This window comes from Rhipicephalus microplus, chromosome 2 (assembly GCF_043290135.1).
Source record: "Rhipicephalus microplus isolate Deutch F79 chromosome 2, USDA_Rmic, whole genome shotgun sequence".
Classification (NCBI taxonomy): Eukaryota; Metazoa; Arthropoda; class Arachnida; order Ixodida; family Ixodidae; genus Rhipicephalus; species Rhipicephalus microplus.
The window spans coordinates 268,073,800-268,096,753 of record NC_134701.1 but is presented as its reverse complement, the minus strand read 5'-3'; the positions used below and the strand labels follow the sequence as shown (position 1 = coordinate 268,096,753).

General features: G+C 47.3%; 1 protein-coding gene across 1 annotated transcript in view; it reads left to right on the top strand.

Moving 5' to 3' along the window:
• The window catches only part of LOC119169237 (uncharacterized), a 90,271-nt gene extending 78,723 nt beyond the window's left edge, over positions 1–11,548 (top strand). The window contains exons 2-3 of the mRNA XM_075881300.1: positions 9,642–10,320; positions 10,800–11,548. Coding sequence (XP_075737415.1) covers positions 9,676–10,320; positions 10,800–11,075 — 921 coding nt within the window. The 5' untranslated portion in view covers positions 9,642–9,675 and the 3' untranslated portion in view covers positions 11,076–11,548. The remainder of the gene's footprint in view (positions 1–9,641; positions 10,321–10,799) is intronic.
• The last annotated feature ends 11,406 nt before the right edge of the window (positions 11,549–22,954 follow it).

Below are 22,954 nucleotides of genomic sequence, written 5' to 3'. Positions count from 1 at the left end.
TGGCGGCTCAGTTTCACTACCCGTTTATTTCTCTCATAGAGCTTTAGTGGTTGGCGCTGTGGCACGCAAGTGTTATCTTGCTTGTGCGCATCGTACTTGCGCACATGCGTACTCAAGCGGACGGCTGAAGGCCACCCTTCTCCTCCTTATCTAAAGGGGTTGCCAATTGCACCTATACATTTGCTCAGTTGGACCTTTCACGTAATGTCTTTAATGAGCACGTTTTTTTTACTATAATGACAACCAAGGGCCCCCGATTTTGCATTTGAAGAACTGTTCCCTACTTCCCACCATTATTCTCATAAAGCCAGAAACCAATGGTAGGTTTTGGCGAAAAGCACGTCATCGCTTCATTTTCATTTTTGCATTCATTGCAGTTTGTTTCCTTTCGGTCTCAACCAAACTTGGCCCCTCCCCCCCACCCCCTTTCCAATGGAGAACCCTGCACACGCTTATGCTTGCCATCATCGTGCACGTTTCACGGAAGCTGCTTGCCGTAACACTCAAGTGAATCTGGTGATTCCTCATAGAACACTACTTACGAATACGAATGTTATTGAACCAGGAGTGTCGTCAACATTTCTTCTTCAAGAAAACAACTGCGTACCTTAAAGCAGGTATGTGTAAACACTTCATAAACACTCCTATACCTTCTGACTGTCAGAAACACTGATGGGAGACTTCTGCCGTAAAGCTTTTGGTCTGAACGGTGACAACCGCTGCGACTCTGTGAGTGGATACTAATTTACAGCTTTAAAAATCGCTGAGGCCTCCTGGCATCTTCTATCTTTACTTTGCTAGGGCTGGCGTGTAAGGCCAAGCTTTTAGTGAATATACCACTTCTCTTGAGTGGTTCTCGTCCTATTGGTCATTTGTTCCCTTTTGTCCCTCGTCTGAATCTGGCGTTCATTACGGTGATATCTACACGGATCAAAGAAGAAGCCGCCACTGTTCTTCATTCACGGTCGCCGGCAGAGATCAATGCGGCCGCGCTGTTTCTGGATTCCCGGTGGGGTACTCTTCTCCCCATTCTCGTGTATTGGTTTCTCGGGAAGTGTGTTTACGGTAACGGAGGTCAGTCCTGCGCTTCATTGACGCGTCCCATTGTTTTGCGGAATGCGTCGGCGAAAATGTGAGAAAAGTTTGGAAGCCTTTGCCCTGCTGGGAAAATGGGGGCTAGCGAAGCTCGTCTTGCGTTTACCCGATGGGCTCGTAGTTTTTTTTTTTCTCTTTCTTTCTTCCTCCTTTTCCTCTCTTCCTTCCTCTCGTCCCTTCCTTTTTTTCTTCTTATGTTCTTCCTTTCTTCGTTCCTTTTGTTTCTTCCTTTCCTTCTCTTCCTGCCTTCCTACTTTCCCTTCCATTTGAAAAAGAATCGCAGCATATCCACGTAGTGAATGATGATGAGTGGATTGAAGCACCCATCCGTCCGTCCGTCTGTCTGTCCGTCCGTCCGTACATCTGTCTGTCCGTCTGTCCATCCGTCTGTCTGTCTGTCTGTCTGTCTGTCTGTCTGTCTGTCTGTCCGTCTGTCTGTCGCTCTGTCCGGCCGTCCGCCTGTCTGTCCATCCGTCTGTCTCTCCATCTGTCTGTCTGTCTGTCTGTCTGTCGCTCAGTCCGTCCGTCCGTCCGTCTGTCTGTCTGTCTGTCTGTCTGTCTGTCTGTCTGTCGCTCAGTCCGTCCGTCCGTCCGCCTGTCTGTCCATTCGTCTGTCTCTCCATCTGTCTGTCTGTCTGTCTGTCTGTCTGTCTGTCTGTCTGTCTGTCTGTCTGTCTGTCTGTCGCTCTGTCTGTCTGTCTGTCTGTCTGTCTGTCTGTCTGTCTGTCTGTCTGTCTGTCTGTCTGTCTGTCTGTCTGTCTGTCTGTCTGTCGCTCTGTCCGTCTGTCTGTCTGTCTGTCTGTCTGTCTGTCTGTCTGTCTGTCTGTCTGTCTGTCTGTCTGTCTGTCTGTCTGTCTGTCTGTCTGTGAATAAGCTGTGCGGGCTACGCCGGAAGGATGGACTGCCCTAGAGCATAAGGAGTTTCAAAAACTGCATGACATAACACTTCCAATACGGATATTAAGTGCAGAGCACCTCGGGGGGACCGGGCTGTCGTATGCTGTCCTCGTTGCTTGGCGTAACACTCCATGCTTGTAGTATTTTGAGCGTGCGTTCGCGCTAAGGAAAAGTATTCTACCTGTTCTACTTCGAGTGCCTTGGTGATGATCCCTTATCATCAGCAGAAAAAAGCGAGTAAGGCATTTGGTGTAACGCTGGCAAAGCCACATATAATAGTGAAAAAAGTAGAGTAAGGAAGCTCGAAATAGACAAAAGAGAAAGGGAAAACATGGGAAGAAAAACGGAAAGAGCAGAAAAAAAATTGCCCGCAGCTTCCCTCGGGGGAACACTGAGGAGGATGCGGAGCATATAATTGGTTAACGGGGTGTTAAAGTGCGACTTACTTGGGTCGATGGCTAAATTAGTTAACGTGGTTGTGAAATGGGGTGTTAAATTGCGACTTACTTGGGTCGCTGGCTAAATTGGTTAACGTGGTTGTAGGAGGGGTGTTAAATGAGTGAACACGTACGACACGTATGCGAAAGGGCGGTGTTTATTTATTGCGACGAACTTTGAGCACGATGGCTTTTTGGTCGGTAAAGTGAAGAGTGAGTGGATCGGGTCGCAGCGGTCGTAGGTCGAAATTTGCAAAGACGTGGTCGATGCAGGTTCCGCGAATGGTGGTCGGCTGGTGGTGTTTGCAGTCGTCGTGCGTTGCGCGTTTCAGCGAGTGTTGCGACGCCATGTATTCGACTATCCAATCGTCCTTGATGACGTCGACGTTGAAGTCGCCAACTAGCATGAACGGTCGATGTTGCGGTTGTTGTTTTCTGTAATCTTGCACGGCCTCGTCGACGTACTTTTGTACGGCGGCACGAGAGAGGTTTGGCGCGAGGTACATCGTCATGACGTCGACGCCACAGACGGTAGTAACGCAGTGCTCGCCGTTGGCGCGTTGTTGAACGCCGGGCTGTAGTCGGAGGTCAATGAAGTAGTCGTCGTCGTTGTCGACGTCACGCTTGACGTAAATTCCCACACCGCCCGCAGGTCGTTAGAACCCGTGCGTGCGCGCGACCGAAGCGTATCCCGCAACGTCGACGTTATTGGCGTTCCACGTCTCGGTGAAGCAAAGCACGTCCACTCTGCGTAGTACGGGATCTCGCACGACGTCAACCGCGTGAGCGCCTATCGACCGGGTGTTGAGCAGTGCCAGGGTGAAATGGGACTCGGAGTCAACGTCTTCGAGCGCGCGACAGTATCGTTGGGTGACGGTGTCCAGTCTGTGTTTCTGCAAACGTTCAAATTCGTCGGCCATGTTCTTGTCGACGTTGTCGTTCGTGTGATGGAAGTGGTGGTCGCCTGCCTCGTTGGTAATGTACAATTTGTTGACGTCGGTACAACGACTCATGGCTACGTACACTAGCTTTTGCGGATGGGTCTTTGAGTACTCGTATACGACCTCCGAGTATGTGGCTCCCTGCGACTTGTGGACGGTAATGGCACTGGCTTGCACGACCGGAAACTGGGATCGTTCGCAGGTAACGCCGGCCTTGCGGTCGATGGTCAGCGTGAGGGTCTGTCGAACGATAGGGATCCACGCGCTGTCAACGACGTATCCCTTGTGCGTGGCTTCTTGTACGGCTCGTTTGGAACGTGCACGAGTGATTCTTCCGGTGGTGGGCACGTCAAACTGTAGCCACAGGCGGACGATGAGAGAGAAGTCGTCGGCGTCGGAGCACTCGCAAAGCTTTAGCGTGCCGACGGCACCGTTGACAAGCCCGTCCACCACGTCGTAATGGAGTTGTTCTGAATGTTGCCGATCCGAGTTAAGTTGTTATCGAACCAAAGACGATCACACACCTTGCAGGTGTGGCCGAAGCTTCGATCGAGGAAGTCGCGCTTGAAGCGAGCGTTGGGCGCGGCATACTGCTTGGCGCGCCACGCCGCTACCTCGGCGCGCTTGCGCTAGCGGGCAGCATCGGGATCGGCCTCTCGTCGCCGACGCTTGCACTCGGCTTCCCGTTTTCGAAAGCCCGGGTCCTCTTGTCGACGCTTACGTTTCAAAGCGGCCGAATCCGGTGCTGCTGCTCGACGCTGACGTCTCTCAGCGGCTTCACGTTCTCTAAGTTGAGCATCTTCCGCTCGACGCCGACGTTTACGTTCGGCGTCGCGAGTTCTTCTCCGCGCTGCCTTGTCTTCGGACGACGACTTGGTTGCGGTTCCGCCAACACTTTGGCCGGCGCTGTTCGAAGGGACGTCGATCATTGCGACCTCGGACGTCGACGCGCCGTACAAACCAACCGACGAGCGGCAACTGAGCGAGCGAGCACCGACCTTGAGTATATATACAGCGCGACGGCGCATGCACTGTCAGCTGTCGAATGTTCGAGAAGGGGGAGAAGCGCAACGGCGCATGCGCACGCGTCAGCTGCCGATGTTCTCGAAGCGTGACGGCGCATGCGCGCTACATTATACAGCTAGCGAATGTTCGTGAAGAGGAGAAGCGCACGCGGTGTGTAGAGGAGGAAGGTTGCACAGATGGTGGAGGAGTGAAGCGCGCGCGGTGTGTAGAGGAGGAAGGGATGCACAGATGGTGGAAGAAGGAGGAGGAAGCTTGCGGACGGCGCCGCACTACAAGCCTCGAGTATTAGATGCTCCGCATCTAAAAGAGAGATCCCACGTACAGTGGAAATCGAAAGCACGAATGATTGATTGATTGACTGATTGATGTGTGGGGTTTAACGTCTTAAAACCATCATATGATTATGAGAGACGCCGTAGTGAAGGGGTCCGGAAATTTTGACCACCTAGGGTTCTTTAACATGCGCCGAAATCTAAGCCCATGGGCCTACAACATTTCCGCCTCCATCGGAAACGCAGCCGCCGAGACCGGGATTCGATCCCGCGACCTGCGGGTCAGCAGCCGAGTACCTTAGCCACTAGACCACCGCGGCGGGGCGAATCACGAATGAGAAAGGTTGATATTGTCATTTTAAAATCAGCACATCGTTACGAAGTGGAGGCAAATGATGCCGTACATGATTTCCGTGTCATGATTATCACGATGGAATATGTCGTTTACCGTCGTTATCTATTCACGTCGCGTGATACCGAATTTATGGGGAGCTAGCGAAAGAACCACGCGCACGCCATGAGCGTGGTATGTTGTCGTGTTCTTACATGACACGCGTGTCAGGATTATCATGTTTTCACCAGTCATGTACTTTCGTCATCCATGGACATCACTTAACACCAATTTTGGTATATGTGGAGCTAGCCAAACGGCCACGATTGCATCATTAAGGGTCCATTATACTCCAATGTAGCATTGACGCGCGTGCAAGCTGGGCACAGTGACGCTACGTTAGCAAAACGCGAGCACTCTATAGTCTGACGCCTGGCGTGACCGGCGCGACCACCGTCCATCAGCGCGGCCCGACGGCAACCGGCGCGAAAAGTGGCATGCTGCATTTCGCGCCGATGCGTTACTCAGACAACACTGCGTCTCCCTCTTTTCGTGACGGAGGGACGCCGGACGCGCTGAAACGCGCATGCGTCAAAGCAACGCAGTGCGGCGAGCGCCTCCGAGTATATGGCAGCACCGGCGCCCCACTTCGCAATGCCAGCGTGACGCGTCGAAATGAACGCTGGCGAGCACGCGCATCGCGTCACGTCGAAATGTATTAGCGCCTTGACATATAGTCATGTTCTCACAGGTCACACATCTCACGATTATCATGTTTGCACCAGTCACATACCTTCGTCAGCTATTGACGTCACGTAATACCAAATTTGGCATGTGTCAAGCTGTCGAAACGGCCACGAGTGCATCATGAGTGTGGCATGTAGTCATGTTGTTACATGACACGCATGTCGTGATTATCATGTTTGTATGCGCCATTTACCTATATCGTCCGTTCGCGTCGCGTAATACCGAGTTTGGTACATGCGAAGCTAGCGAAACGGCCGCGAGCACTTCATGAGCGTAGCATGTAGTCATGTTCTTACATGACACGCATCTCATGTTTATCATGTTTGTACCATTATTATACCTTCGCCATCCATTTAGGTCCCGTAATACCAAACATGGTATAAGTGATGCTAGCGAAACGACCGCCAGCGCATCATTAGCGTGGCATGTAGTCATGTTGTTACATGACACGCATATCATGGTTGTCATGTTTGCACCAGTCACATACCTTCGTAATCCATTCGCTTACCGTAGTACCAAATTTGGTATATGTGACGCTAGCGAAACAGCCGCGAGCGCATCATGAGCTTGACAAGTAGTCATGTTGTTACATGACACGCATGTCATGATTTTCAGGTTAGGGTCTGTTGCTTGTGTTCGCCATGCAATAATGTCGTATCATACCAGTTTTGCAACATGCCATGTGAACGAAACCACTGCAAGAGCTGCGGGACCATAAACTGTAAATCATGACATTCATGACATGTATGTCAAGATTTTCATGTCATGACTTGTCATATATGTTCTTCCTACAGTCATGTTATGTCACACCAACTTTGGTATCGATACCATTATCGAAACGGCCAGAAGAGCTAAACGTAGGCGGCTAGATAGATAGATAGATAGATAGATAGATAGATAGATAGATAGATAGATAGATAGATAGATAGATAGATAGATAGATAGATAGATAGATAGATAGATAGATAGATAGATAGATAGATAGACAGATAGACAGATAGATAGATAGATAGATAGATAGATAGATAGATAGATAGATAGATAGATAGATAGATAGATAGATAGATAGATAGATAGATAGATAGATAGATAGATAGATAGATAGATAGATAGATAGACAGACAGACAGACAGACAGACAGACAGATAGATAGATAGATAGATAGATAGATAGATAGATAGATAGATAGATAGATAGATAGATAGATAGATAGATAGATAGATAGATAGATAGATAGATAGATAGATAGATAGATAGATAGATAGATAGATAGATAGATAGATAGATAGATAGATAGATAGATAGATACGCCCAATGTCGCCGAAGTTCGCTAAGAAATACTTCGCATTTCAAAAAGAGAAAACCGAAGAGAACAACAACTGCTGCCCAGCTGCGCACTCACTCTAGGCTTGGCGCCACTTAGTGCGAAGCTGCCTTAATTTTCAGGAGCTTGCTCCTTATGCTCGAGCCTTGTCCATCCATGCTGCCGTAGTAGTCACGCTCCCTCTGACGCAAATGACAGGGCCAGAATTGGAAGGCGATGCGCGCGTCTCTCTTCTTGCATGAGAGGGCACGCAGGGCAAGCGACGTAACGCTAGGAAAGCTAAAGCTCCGACGCGAGACGCAACCGACGTGACCGGCGTCCGTTGGAGCGTCCATAATTGGCACCGTTCTGAGGCACTGGCCGCTTGCAAGGAGGTTATACTAAATCTTTAAAAAGTTTTAATATATCTAAAAGTTTTAATATAACCTCCTTGGCCGCTTGCGACCATAGAGTTTCCTAATATACACTAGAGGAAACTCTGGCGCTAGTGTCTATGGGAGGCGCAACGCACGGCTCTTCAGTGAGCATAGGAACGATGGGTACTACACACATTTGTCTAATCTTCGTACTTCTGGCCTGCTTTTGCCTACGTGTGTGTTCGTGTTTCTTAGAGGAGCTGTTTTCTCGCGAAACAAAAGTCAGCAAATGTTCAGCGATTGCGCTTCACCACCTTATTCTTTTAGACTTACCTTTCCAAATCAGGTCACGAAGTTCAAAAAAGTTTAATCTTTCTTGCAAAACGAAACCGAAGCACAGCAATAAACGAAGCCGCAAGTAGGAAGACTAGGCAAATGTGTGTACTACCCATCATTCCCATGGTCGCTGAACGATCGCAGCGACAGAGTCCCCTCTAGTTAATTTTAGGAAACTCTATTCTTGCGACTTCTGGTCGAATACGTCAATTTTCTCGCAGGAAGGGGGGAGGCGCTGCAACGAACCTTCATTATAATAATAATGATGGTAAGTGTTGAGGTTTAACGTCCAAAAACCTTCGCAGCCCCTGCTATGGCATGTCTTTGTATGACGGTCGAGTGGTTGTACGTAGGATTCGCAGTATACCAGATTTAACCTCCGGAGCAAGCTCCTTCATCATCATTCACTTCGTGGATATGGCGTCATTTTGTTTTTCAGCCCATCTTCTCTCCTACTTAATTCTTTGCATTCCAAGCTGCTTTTACTGTGGGGACTTTTTCACCTGCCACTTTCTGCATGAATGCGGATACACACGACTGCACTGTGCCAAGGGAGGGAACCACGCATCTTATACGTTAGGCAACCCCAATGTGGCATTGGACGAAGTCATGGAGAAAGTCACACGCATATTTTCGCATGCGGAATGTCTTACGCAATAACGGCGGCATTTAAAACGTGGAGCAGTTTCGCGTATTACGCAGTATGTTTTAGCAGTAGGGCCGAATATGTTCGCGAGAATAGTGCACTCAGAACTTGATTGGTATGTGTATACATGGCACGTTCACCGTCTTTCTATAATCACCTTTCATTGAAAATGAAAGCACATGAAAACATTCGCTACTGCGCCTGCATGACCTGGCATACATGCCGATATGAGATTGCCCGATTGAAAAACATTGGAACAAAGTTCGCACCAATTTCGGAGTGCTTCAATGTCTCCTGCACCAACTCACGTTTGGGATCGCAATTTCTCACTATGAAGGCATTCGCCAATCATATGTAAAGAAGGCATGTTAACATTACAGTTCGTGCTCTAAAGCGTTTAGTAAAGATAGATACCAGTCGAGGCAACGAACAGCGAGCGTTAGAGGGAAAGCAATGGGGAAAAAACAGCATATATATTAGTACTGTTAGTACCCTATAGCTTCACTGAAACAGGGGGAGAGTGCATGATGGTGGCATTTCAACATTTCAATGTTATCATGGGGGCTTCAAGTTTCAGCGCATGAGCGTTATTGCGTGCGTCAACTGTAGCATTACTTTTTTTTCACGTCTATGAACTTACAATAAGCTATAGTACAGGTCTCAGAGAGCACGGAAAGCTCCTGAATGACTCAATCTGAGAGCTCCAGGCGTTACGAATTAACGTCTTAACACTGCTGGGCGATACTACATGTTCCCACATTAGACAGAGAACATAATGCATCAAAATCTACTTATTTCAAGGTATCACTCGCCAGGAAAAAACGAGGAAAGATGCTTGTCGCACTTTTGTTATTAAGTGAGGAGTTTGCTGCTAAATGTTTGCGGGAGGTGCTCTTCGTATGTTCTGACTGTTCAAAAATCAAAATAAGAGGACGATACCAATAACAAAGTTTGAGAAAGGTCGCACTGTTCCCAAGCCTAAATGTGGTATATACATGTATATCATGTTGCTATGATAAAAGGTTACTGAGCACGACAGCCAATGTTTCAGCTAGCCGTCTTGTCCTCATCTAGGTAGCAACCTGGAAGTTGCATCAAGAATTTATCAACTCTTCAGGTTTCCATCTTTACCAGAGCTTCTGCCTAAGTTGTATGTCATATTGGTGTCAGGTGCTATCGTTGTAGAACATTATAGTTTAAATTTGCGGTTGTGTATTTTATTCTTTTTCTCAGAGCGGCCGGCGGCAAACGAGCCCGGCATGTGACGATGTGGGCGGCCGAAAACTACGCGCCGGGTCTGATAGCGATCAGCGAGAGCGCCGGCGAGAATCCGCTGCAGAGCCAGCGGCCGAAATGGCGCCGCCTGTGCCGCTACCTGGGCGTGCTCGCGTTCCTCTCGGTGCTGGGCATCGGGCTGTGCTTCGCCATCGCGCTCACCGTGGCGCAGCCGCCCGGTCACGCCTCGTGGGAGTACCTGCTCATCTCGAGCCCCATCGTGATTCCCGGCCTCCTGGCGCTCTACCTGTGCACTCGCCGGTGCTGCGGACTCATCCTCAACCTGGTGTTCGCCTTCCTCGCGCTCCTCTGCGGCGCCGTGCTCGTGGCCACCGAGACGCTCGCCTCCATCGGCATCATGCTCACCATCGTGGGAGGGCTCATACTTGTCGTGATCCTGGTGACGCTCGTGTACGACCGAGTCACCGGCCGCTCGTACGATGACGACGACGACTACGAGGATGGCGAGCTGGGCGTCGGCGTCACTGGTAGCATGCGCAACCGCAGCCTTCGGCGCCGAGCGGGCGACCTGCTCTTCGGGGACGACGTCTCCCAGAGGGCGTACCCCAACTGCGCACCGCTGCGGCGTAGCTTCCGGCTCGCCTCGCAAAAAAAGAAGCACCACCCGCCCACCCAGGTGAGCTCAGCACAACTGCAAGTTTTACTTGCAATGTGAGGGTGACAGAAACAATATCAGAGGTGTAATACAGAGAGCTAAAGTAGTGAGAGAGACTGGTTCGGAGTTCTCTGCTTTGGTCCAGGCAAAGGGCGAAAATGAAGATGAAAGATCAAACATAAACTGTCCTCTACACTACATGTTTCAATTCAATAAGAAGATTTTAACGAACACTCTAACGTTGGAGCTGACGATGGCTGATGTCAGGGTTCAAAAAGTCTTGCTTCCGCAAAGCGAACTTAAGTATGGCGTGTCCATCCCCCATCTCCGTACTTTGGTAATGCGCGTGTGAATAAGTGTAGATAGATTATACGAGCTTCGCTGTTGCACTTTGTTGTCCTACATATACAGTGCGATGATTACTTAACAGTAAATCCGCAGACCGATCATTTTACTCTCGCAGACTTACCTCTTACTCGCTACGTGTTCCCTTGCCGCAGGTGCAGTTCATCGTGCCAGAGCTGCCTCCGCCTTCGTCGGGCTTGCATTCGCGCAACAGTCCCGAACACGGCGTGCACACACACGGGTCCTCGACCGCCGCCGCGGGAGGCGAGTGCCCTGCGACGCCTGATGGCATGCCGCGCGGCCATCATGAAGCAAGCGTCGCCAGTACCAGCGGGAGGCCCGGCGGGGCCTGCGAAACCGCACACGTCTGTCCGCACGCCCCGTCGCCGCAGCCCCAACTCGCGGCCAATGGTGAACAGCACACCTCCTGAGGATTGTGAGCCAATGTGCGGACATTGAGACACTCGGTTCAGCGGCGGTGAAAACACACAGCGTTCATCGATTCTCAACTCTTACAAAACTCTACCAGCCTCCGCGCTGGGCTCGAGCTGTGGCAAATTTCAGGGTCTTCTCTTATTATGTAAACTCTTGTGGCTCTTTCGCCGCGTGGGTGGAGCAAGAGTGTTCGTGAATATTCGCTGTTGATGTTACGGACTGATGACTGTCTGGGGTTGCCCTGTTCGCTCTTTTTTTTTTCCTTAATGCGACACAGGCCTTGGCTGATAGATAGACCTGTATGGCTGGTACAGATCTTGAAGCAAATTTATCTGATGAGTAGCACAGCCACAGAGAGACAAGCCGACTGCTGGTCGTGTTGGAGTGACGTTTGGAGCGTTGAAATCGTGCTTATAGACCCCGCTGTGGATCACTTGTACCAAGGTTGTTGGTAAAGGTGTAACTTGTACCAAGGTTGTACCAAGGTTGGTTCGGAGTACCATTTCTAGCTATCTTACCAGCATTGTACATTATACCGCGTGGAATTCAACAGTCATGTCACAATCCCATTTTTCTAAACTGCTGCAGCTGCAGAGCTCTATGCGTAGTGCAGGGTTTCTGTGCTGTTGGTTGTCACGACGGCTTGCTGCGGTGAGGCACAATCCATGACATGTGAATGAGCGCGGATTAATTATTGCCACGCCCCGATTTCACTCTGTTGAAGGCCGTCTCTTCCACACATCAGGTAGTCAAGTCGTTTTCGCATTACTTAAATAGTCGAGCATGATTTCTGCAGAGTTACCGTGGCAAACTGGCGCTGAGTTTAAAGACAGACGTAACCTGGAGATCTTGTTACAGCGATCACCTTACCTTCTCTCATTTCTTTCTCACTCACTCGTTGGATTTGCTACAATGTTTGTCGTAAAATATAGAGCACATGTAGTGAACAGAACGGTCACCAGGCCTTAGTGAACATGGTGTCCAGCAGACTAACAGAGCAATGTAGCTTGAGCGAGAACTGCGAAAGTTAGTACAGGACTCCACATACGAAAAAAAAAAATCACAGCATATTCACAAGGTGAATAATGACGAGTGGGGCGAAGGATGGAGGAACGGACGGACGCATGGACGGACGGACTGACGGCCGCTTCACCCCACTCATTATCATTTGCTCCGTGGATATGCTGTGGCGCCGTTTTTATTGACATGCAATGCAATTTTATGACCGTGAAAACTGGCTACCACTACGACACGGCACGTACGACCCACAGCGTAAGGAGCTTCGCCCCTAAAATTGCAGAGCTGCAATCTTCCTAAAGATACACCCTATTAGAAGCCCTATAGTGCCGGTATCATTGTCCATACAAACTCTTCACCAAGATTAAGGAGCATAAAATGTCACTTTTTGCCACATTTTATCTGATCACACTGCCTCTTCTGCCACAAGGCATTTACAGTATTTTTTTCTTCGTATGTTCCTTTACTCGAACCACAGTCTGAGACAGACGGAGGCAAGCACCTTCGCTTGCAGCTCAGGCTACATAGAACGCAATGTGATCCCTGTCTCAACAGCAAGGGCTGCATCCGTAACACATTTGGCTGGGACCACCAACGAGGCCTCCGTGATTATCCCTGGCCGCACGCAATTATAGTGTTCTAGATGCTTCTAGTACACCGTAACGCAAATTATCATCGACGCACTGCCGGAGCTAGTCACGGAGGCCACGCCGCCTATGTAGAGTTGGAGATCCATACTGTATAGAGTGCTGTGGATTCACTGCTGTGATTCACTGCTGCTGTGAATTCACTGCTGTATAGAGTGCTGTGGATTTTAAAGCTGTGACGGTTCTACGGAAGTGCTCGCGAGTGCAGTGGATTCACTGGGTCTGGCACAAGAAAGAGGTCGGGCTGAGTTTAAGTAGACATCTGCTACAGATTATGAATCATATGTCCAAGGCAGTGTCTTTCAACCAACAATATTGGTGCACCTTAATTTGCGTGAGAGCAGCTGCTTCGCTGCAACCACCGTTAGGCCCTGTCAACTGACAACGTTAGGCTCTCTAAGCAGCGTCCTGCCTTCAAACGTGTCCCTAGGTGAGAAAGGGGTAGTGGTGTACATTATTTGTGACCGAGCAGGAAGCGCGGGTCGTCTTAACTCAGTTAAAGGCCTGTTGTTTCTTTGTAGAGCACTTGAGCTCTACAATGTATATACAAGCGCGATATCACTCTTCTGTGCGTCATTTTACACACTGTAGGAGTTGTAAACGTCCCAGGGCATTCTACACAACCGTCCGCCGCGAAATTTTAAAGTTTTGTTGTCCGACGTCCATTGCGCGCACGCCGGCCCGTGACGGGATGCTGGGCCTTGCGGAATAGTTTAATTTTCAAGCGAATCGAAGGACGGTTTCTGAATAATTTGAGTTTTTCTTTACGACAGGGTGGCCACTGACCCAGCCTTTAATGAAGAATGCAGGTTTAACAACTCGATTAGGTTATTGTTTTGTACTAGGTGGAGAAACAGAGAGCATTTACTTTCTTGCTACTACCATTCAAATCTATATATATCTGCCAAGTTTCATGCACGTGCATCAGTTTGTTTCGTGCCTTTCGACTTTGCATTCGCGCACCAATACTGATACGTTGTTTGTCCTGAATGACATGAAGGAGCACGCGTAATCGATATGAGAGGTGACGCCTGCCACTTCACACCTCGCAGGGGCAGTGAAATACGAATCGTTCTTGAGTCGCCAAAGGCTACGCTGTCATCAGCTAGAATTCAGCGATGTTCGGGACGTCCCGTCTCCGCACTGAAAAAACAATCTTACTTTCTAACGTTCTAGGCATTTAAGAGTACCACAGCTGCAGTCTTTAAAAGTCGAAAACGTTGTTGCGGATCGCAGCTCCAATCGAAACGTTCAACGCTAGCGGAAGTACTGTTGCGGTTGAGTTGTTACGGTGTCTATCTGATTTTCGCGAGTCCTGCTCGGGAAATGATAGGCTTATCAATCGCACCGGTGTTGCTTTACTGCTCTTATGAGTAACCTGCTGCTGGCCCCTCTAGCTTAAACCGGAGCGAAAGCCTCGCATTTCGCTATTACTGCCCGTAACGACTGTGTTTTACCAGAAAGGGTTGAGACGTATAAAACGCATTTAGAAGGCGTTTAATCAACATTTCCCAAGTTAAGGCTTTTCAGCAGTTGTTTTCATTTAGCAGCGCGACGTCTGTTAAGTGATACATCGGTGTATTTCATCACAGAGTAGGAAAACGTGTTTCTCAATAGGGGTGCTGAAACAAAATTAAAGGATTAAGTTTTCCTATAGTTTTCGATCCCTTAATTTGTACGGTAAGCTCTAGAGCAAATGCTAGAGCCTAACTAGAAATAAAATTCATCACTTAGCTAGCATCTTAATACCATTTGTTGTCTGAGAACATGCATATTCGGGAGGTATTGCACATTCTGTCACAGATACTTCTTTCATATGCTCCGCTACAAAAAAGCCGCATTTTCTCTGTTTTATCTGGCAAGAATGGATTTGAAATGAAATGAAGACCGGCTTGGAATTGACTTCAACTTGAATTTAAATCAAGTTGTCGCAGTCTCAGTCCGACTTGACTATATGCCGTGTCACTACCCACTCTGCCACATTACTAGCAGTGTGACAACTGCCCATGTATATGGTGTTCTGTATGTAAGCCATCCGGTGTTTTTATTACCCTAAAAAAAACAAGAAACGTTCCATCGTGAGTGCAGTCCCTTGTGCGCGTTCAGTACACCCTCTTCCACGGTAGCCGTGTTCTATATCGCCGAGCTGCTGCTTCGTCTTCTTCTACTTCGCGTCTCTGGATGCCACACCTGGACGCGTTTCACGAAATGCAAAGCCGTCTTGCCGTGCCGTTGGCTGGAACGACACCACGGGAGCATCTTCAGAGTACACACTTTCTAAGAACCCCCTGTATTGTGTCGCTGTGCCGAAGCACCACCGTCACACACACAGAAACCAAGGGAACACCGTCAGTAATTATACTATTTAGAGCCCAGACCACCTTCCTCTTTATTAACCTCGCCAACTCCTTTCACGTTGCGTTTGTTACCAGTGCTACAGTTTCAAAGATTTTTTTTCTTTTTTCGCAAGGTTGCGGTGACGTAGCCGTTGTTCAAGTGTCCAAGAGTGCTCTCGTGCTTATAGTACGCTTATAATACTCCTTGAAATGGTGCGAAGTCTGTATGTGTACTTACGTAAGCTATACAGTTCAACCACGCATGCACATAAGTGAAGCATTTATATTTGCAGATGACTCTCCACAGACTATAGCGCGTTTGTTCACGTATAGCATCCTGTTTGGTGCAGCATCTGCATTGAACAGATGCATGCACGATGAGGTGTTTTCACGGCTGTAAATATGTGGTCATAATAATAATATTCGTATTCGACAGGGTTACCTCGTAACTTGGTCCTTGTAATCAAGAGTTAGATGGAAGAGTGTCTGGCCAGCTGAAAACGGGTCGGTATCTGTGTATATAGAGAAACGTATCCACTGACCTGTTCTATAACTATAACTAGTTTTTGCGTGTTTGGCGCCTCTTTCATTGAGGAAAGCGGCATACGAGTTAAATGACTTTTCATACTCAAATCTTAAATTCAATCATTCACATTTGAAGATCGACAACACGAGTAGAACTATTTCATGTTTTTCACCATTCTCAGTACACTGGTCTTCGTGTGGCGTTCCTGCATATACTCGCGGTGTTCAGAACGAGCAGTTTCTTGATATACACATAAAATGAAACTGCCCTCTGACGTCAAGCTCGTTAATGACCTCTTAACGAGTGGTAGTCGATTGAGTTCGGGCTTTGTAAATACAGTTCCATGGCGTCTGTGTTCAACATACGTGTTAAAGCACGCCGCTAGCGTATTTATGCTCGGGCTGAGCAAGTGGCTCTCACAGAGTTTCTGTAAAATATATATATATATATATATATATATATATATATATATATATATATATATATATATATATATATATATATATATATATATATATATATATATATATATATATATATATATATATATATATACCACCTTCAGATTCCCTCCAATAATGACCAAATCTGCGAGTTCTTTCTCATCTACATTACATTTAGTCAAGTTACACTTATAGATTGATGAAACCGAGAAACCCTCATGCATCGTTACAATTATAGCTGTAACAGTGCATGAGGGTTTCGTCCAACGCGGTGATTCGGTGTCACCGCCGGTATGACGGCGTAGGACGCATTATATCTTCTCTTCGCAGGTCCATGTTCGTTTCTCGTTCAACATACAAATAAAGGCCGTGAGTGACGAGACATGAGTGAGCGAGAGAGCAAGCGCGTTTGTGTTTGCTCTCTGCCAGTGAGAGTATACTTGGGCGCATACGCGGGCTCAGGATTCTTCAATAAAGTTCAGAGGCGGGGGAGGGGCTCTAACACGTCTTCACCACCACCCCCCGTTACCTACGTACATGCCTATGCTTGGTGAAGGTATTCATCGTGTCCCCTAAAGGCTCATTCTCACTTCCAAGTAGAACCGGTCGCGCGTCCAAGTTACACTCAAAGAGAGCCGCAAACAGTCGCAAATGGCCGCTTTGGTCGCAAAGCGATTTCTTCGACTAAGTCACTCATTGCTCGGCTTTTTATTCGCACGAGTGGCAGTTGCAAACTTCTGAACAAATCAGATGTGCGGGAACCGGACTTCACCTTATTTTGAAGGGCAGCGGTAATGCGAGCAGACGCGTGAATTGCGTATCGGCGGGTGTAAATCGGATGCATGTGTGAACGTAGGGTCGCGTTGAGTCAATTTTCGGTCGCCAGTCGCGGATGGTTGCTATACCGGTGCTGGCCGCAGGTATGAACGAGCCTTAATTCAGCTCGTGCGAGCGAGAGAAAGCAACCTACTGTGCGAAAATAACTGAAATGAGTCCGATAACACCGTGTGAGTTCATGGGAAGTTTTATTAGTCTCAGTCTGCCTTTAAGCTTCAGTGTGAGCAGTCCGATAAGACCGTGTGAGTTCATGGGAAGTTTTATTTGTCTCAGTCTGCCTTTAAGCTTCAGTGTGAGCAGTCCGATAAGACCGTGTGAGTTCATGGGAGGTTTTATTAGTCTCAGTCTGCCTTTACGCTTCAGTGTGAGCATTGAAGCACTCACGTGAGCGCTCTAGCTTTTTGTTTCCTCCCTAACTCAGTGGGGGCCAAAGCAGCGCGCAGTGAGACGCGCATATTAAGTGGTTGTGTCAAGTACGACACTGTGCCCGACAAGTATGTGTTATTTGCGCATCATCTGTACATAAGATACGTGCGTGAGTGACCGAAGGGACGCGCCGCGCAAACAGTATATCACCGTGGGTGTCGAGTATGTGAAAACAAGAAAAACAATTTGTACAAGGGCAGTGTCTAAAATAAAATTGCTGCATTGATTATTTCACTTTCGTTTCACTTAGAGGCGATTCCGCGCTGGAACAAAAACTACAAAAGAAAAAAAAAGGTCGCAGCAAAACGCTAATAACTAAAATAATAAAGCTCGTCCACATTACCATACCTCAGTCCTGTGCTCATTCTCAAAGTCGTGAAACAGGCAATTTGCATGCGTGAGCACTGTGAGCGAGAAATACAGCACCGATTTCGTGTTCAATAAACGTGTGCTGGGCTGCAGGTGGCGTTTGGCTATCTCTCGATTAATGCTAACTCTTCCCCAACCGTTTTAGACGTTTCACCGCCACTCTTGAACGTAGAGTCGCGCGAAGTTGGAATAAACTGGCCGTGCTAAAGGTGGCGCAAACACTGCACGGAATTGCCGACATGGAAAACAATCTGTGGCGTAAACATTGTTGCAGCTGTTGGTGCTACCAAAAGCAATTGCATTTTTACGTTAAATCGGGGGTCTCAAATACGCGGTCCACTCATCAATGTGTTAGCCCCGCATTACTTTTTAATTTTTATTGAGTATGTTAGTCAGTTACACAAGCATAATAATGCTTAAAAATTAATCTTCGAGGGGCATCCCATGCGTTCTCGTTATTTTAAAACAAGAACATCAAATGAAAATACATTACAGAGTCGCCAATAGCATGTTCTCATTCTGGAGAGAGGTATCGACATATTGTTCGAATCCTAGCACCAAATCTCGTTAAGAAGTGACGTTTGTAGGAGGTATGGGACAGTTTTCTTCCAAACGACACCGTTTGCTGGCCAAGTACACTAATTCCCCGCCAGCCAGCGTCCCCCCCCCCCCTCCCCGGCTCCTACCACCTACACTGCACGGCCCTTGCAGGATTTAATTGCGTGACTGCTACGGCCACCACTGGCTCAGGTGACTTTCAGACCCCTGCGCTATGCTTTGTGCCCCTTCAGCAATGTCCACTGTGTACGAACTCGTAATTAACGCCACTGTACATTAATCATCTTGTTCTCTCGCTCACAGTGCAAATAACCGTATGATCTTTTTAGTACTGAAGATCAATCTGCAAGCAAAATGACAAAGCTGAAAACGTAGCTTCTCTTTTCAATTCGTTCTCAGTGAGTGGCACTGTACTGGTTCACTTCCGGAAATACGATTTAAGGCCGATGTAGTAAATGAAAACGTACCATTTTCGAATTCGTTAGATCAATAACTGCTGCTCGTACGATAATCACTGTGCTACTATAATAACAAGTTGTGAGGTGTCACTTTGCGAGAAGCTGTCATACGCCATGTACTCTTCTACCGAAGACAGAAAAAAGAATGTGTTCAAATGCCGAATACTCGATGGCATGCCTGTAGATATATATTTCGCGAATGGCGTTGTATATCAGCTTTTCGTGATCTCAATAAACTAATCCCAGCATGTAATCGAAAACCTCACGTAAGCAACACAAGGTATACATACTGGTTCGTCGTTTGAAGTGGTCAGTGTTTCGAGACTAATCCTTTCCACCAATCGCTTTCTTCGCACAGATAGTGTTTCAAGGTAATTGTGAAACCTCGTTTCCCAGAGCACAGCCACTAAAAAGAAAGAATGAATGTATTTTTGTTACTTAGATTTCCGCGCCAAGAAATAAAAATCTGGTAAACAAGGACGGCGCGTCGCTCGCGACAAATTTTAACCGCTCATGCGAGCACGTTTTCATTATATTAATTACTCTGAAGTGCGTTCTATAGAGCCGAACGCCGGACTCTTCAGTGCAGCTGCTTTGGCAATACAGGATTCGGCACAGCTAATGTGCTTTAACTCGCGAAACATAGAAAGGTAAACTGAAATGTTTTGTTGTATTTGTTGTGCTGAGTATTAATTGATACTTAGCCATTCCAATATTCAGTGACCAAACTTCATGTGGAACAATTATAATCAGAAACCAATTTATGGCATGGCAATAATTGGCATGTCTGTAGTGCTTGCGTTTCCTTTACTGGCCAGCACTTGCTTTTAGGCGAGCGCTAATTTCATTGCCTTAGCAGCAATAACGCGAAGTTTTATTTGAATGTTTTTATTTATAAATAAGGAATAAAACGTACATTTGCAACTGTATAACGAGGCACGGATGTCTGCTCGTTTACAGTGGCTTAGTTTCCAGTAAAAATAGACAAATAATTGACAACATCAAATACAGCCTCAATCGAAGCAACATGCTAGAGTGGAGATAAAGAAACGCAGCATACATTTTTCTGTTATTTACTCAATCAGTAGCATCACCAGCCGGCACAATCATAGACACTCTTTTCAAGGGGAAATAAACAACCACATAGTCCACTTTTGTTTTTCTTCTTCTTGCCAGCTGACCAGTTCAATTGTTGTAAGTGTCCGGCTGTTCTCAAAAATTGGTTCTGGTTTTGCTGGTACGCGCGATGGCTTGCGCGGCAGCATTGTCCATCGAAAATATGCCGAATGTTTGTGTATTTTCATTTCTGAAGACGTTGAGGCGTATTCTCTTTGTTATCCAAAAATGAGTTCCTGTAGAACAACGGTGTCTGCAGAACAAAAAAAATGAAGGATAAAAAAAATCTTGGTAAGAAGAGTGTTATGAGTCAAGAAAACTGTGCCATCTAGTGGTGTGATGGCAATGCGTTGTACGAAAGCTGTTCTGGTTTATGACATTGCAGGCAGTCTGATATTGTTGGCCTGTTTCTTTCACGTGTCTGTATTAAATAGACACGTGCTCCGGTGGTATCAGCGCGAATTTTAGACTCACCCCCGTATTCTAGAACGCCTCTTCACTCAATACTTCACCTTCACTTGAGAAAGCCAATTTGAGCGCCATCTCTAGGCAGGAAAAGTTACTGCCTATTAGTGATAATTTGCTGCTTTTCTTAGAGTAGCGCAGCGTCGTTTTCAGCCGAGCAGCGGCGCAGTGCGCAGCTTGGTCAAGTGAAAGGTGGAAGTCGAGTCGAGCAGCGTCTGTGAATGCGGGGGTCAGTGTCGGTATTTAAAGTGGATTAAATGACACCTTGCACAGTGTTGAGGCGACATCGGAATAAACAGTTTTCCTCTCGTTTCTTTAAAGTGTCTATGTTAAGTAAGCAAAGCAACTGGTGTGTTATTTGACGCGACTATGGTTTTCGAAACTGTGTTTATGAAACTTCCTTCTGTGGGAAACATTTGTGTGCCTCGTTACACGAGGCTGCAGGGACCCCGCCATACAAGGTGGCGAGAGATATCAACATGTCGGTTGTTATCGCTTTCTCGGTTATGAAGAAATAAAACTTTATTTGCCGAACGCTTGCGTTGCTGTTTTCATTGAAGGAAATCACTCACATATTTTTTTTCCCAGATTCATTCTACCTCACTTAATGGACTTAGTTGCCTGGTGATAGCCTGCAAAAAAAAAACAAAAAAACAACGAAGCTGCGAGTCTGAACTAATCCTGTTTTGCTTAGCTTTCTACAGATTTATTATTATTATTATTATTATTATTATTATTATTATTATTATTATTATTATTATTATTATTATTATTATTATTATTATTATTATTTTTTATTACTGCTGCTACTACTACTACTATACTACTACTTTTCCCCTCAGAAGAGACGTCCTCATTGGTTCCCTAAAAAGGCATCACTTCATGAAGAATGTCCCGAAGTATTTTTCCTAACAGCCTCCATAACAAGCTATGTTGTTCTGGACAAGAAAAATCCCCCAATTTCGTAAAGTGAACACGCTAATAAATTTTATCTGAGAAGGTGAAGTTATTCGCCTCCACTCAGTAAACTGAATTGGGCTCAAGCACTGACGCTCAGGCTTTTGCAGGTCGGGGCATATGCCGGCCATTCCCGCACACTTGCACAAGATCTATCCAGACGTCAGACACTAGCGTGCTTTGCTCGGACGTTGCCAGCTTAGAACACGCGCTCTCGCAGTGCCCTGCGTTACGGGTTGAAAACATTACACCGTCCAAGTGGGCTGTTGCGCTGGGCAGTCCGGACTTGATGGCACAACTATGGGCAGTCCAACGTGCCCACGACGAAGAGGAGAGGCTAGGCCTGCTGTGCCGATGTGAGAGTGACCTGCCACGTGCTAGCTCACGCCCTGACATAGCTAAATAAAGCTTTTTTTTTTCATACCATTATTCTAGCTCCCTCGGTTGGCCCTGTGGTTGCGGTACTTGGTTGTTGATCCGAAGTATGCGGATTTGTACCCTGGCCGTGGCGGCAAAATTTTGATGAGTCCGCCCCAGTGGAACAGGGACTATGGTGGTCGGCTGCTTACCCGAAGGTCGCGCGTTCGACTCCAGCCACGGCGGTCGCATTTCAATGAAGGCAAAATGGTAGAGGCCCATGTTCTGCTCGATGTTGGTGCACGTTTAACACTAGATGGTCAAAACTTCCCGGAGTCTTCCATTACAGCGTCCCTTATAGTCATATCGTAGTTTTGAAACGTATATCCCCAGATATTGCTGTTTAAGTTTCGACGAATTCAAAATGATAGAGGCCCATGTGTTATGCAATATCAGCACTCGGTATAGAACCGCAGGTTATTGAAATTGTGGGGAGCCCTCCTCTAGGGCGCCTCTCACAGCCCCAGTGTCCTTTGGACGTTAAACCCAATAAACCAAACCTGATGTGTCACTAGCCTCACGTATCCAGGAACTCAAGGCGCAAATAATTTCAAGACAAGGCTTCTATTGCGCCATCAAAAGTACGAATCGTCACCGTCCGCTTCGGCCAATCCTAGGGGCCCATGATGCCGCGGACAGGTGCTCCCTGCCTTATCCAACGAGGGAGCAGCTGACTGCACGGCGGTCGGGGTGAAACCCGGCCTTGGCGTTCAATAAAGTTATCTCGTTCTGTATGCCAGGAACGTATACTTGCCACAACCACACTCTGATTTCGAGGCAGTTTGCTATGGGGGGACTCCAAATTAACCTTAATTACCTGCGGGTTCTTCAACCAGCACCTAAATCTACGCACGCAATTGCTACTGTATTTCACCCTTTAAGACTGAAGATATGCGACAACCGTGGCCGGCACTCGAACCCGCGTCCTCGGGCATAGGAGTGCGACATTCTATAGCCACTGAGCTATCTCTGCTAGTGGCGCGTTGCACATTCGACAACACTCCTCATGCTAATGAGACGTCGGTAGGTACACCTTAATTCAATAAGTCTACCTTCCCAACTCCTTTCTTTCTACGTTTTATTGTCTCATCTTCTCTCCCTCCTTCATTTTCAATTGATCCTTGTGTATGATATAAACAGGTGTTCCTTTGCCTGCCCTCAGCACTGAAGTAATCCGGACTGGTGACAGTAAGCAAGAATGACGTCACCACGGAGCTGTTCCTCTTGGGACGAAAAACAACTGAAGTCGTGGAGAGGCAGAGGGCAGCCAAGCTTGCCGACAGAAATATAAAACTCAAATCTG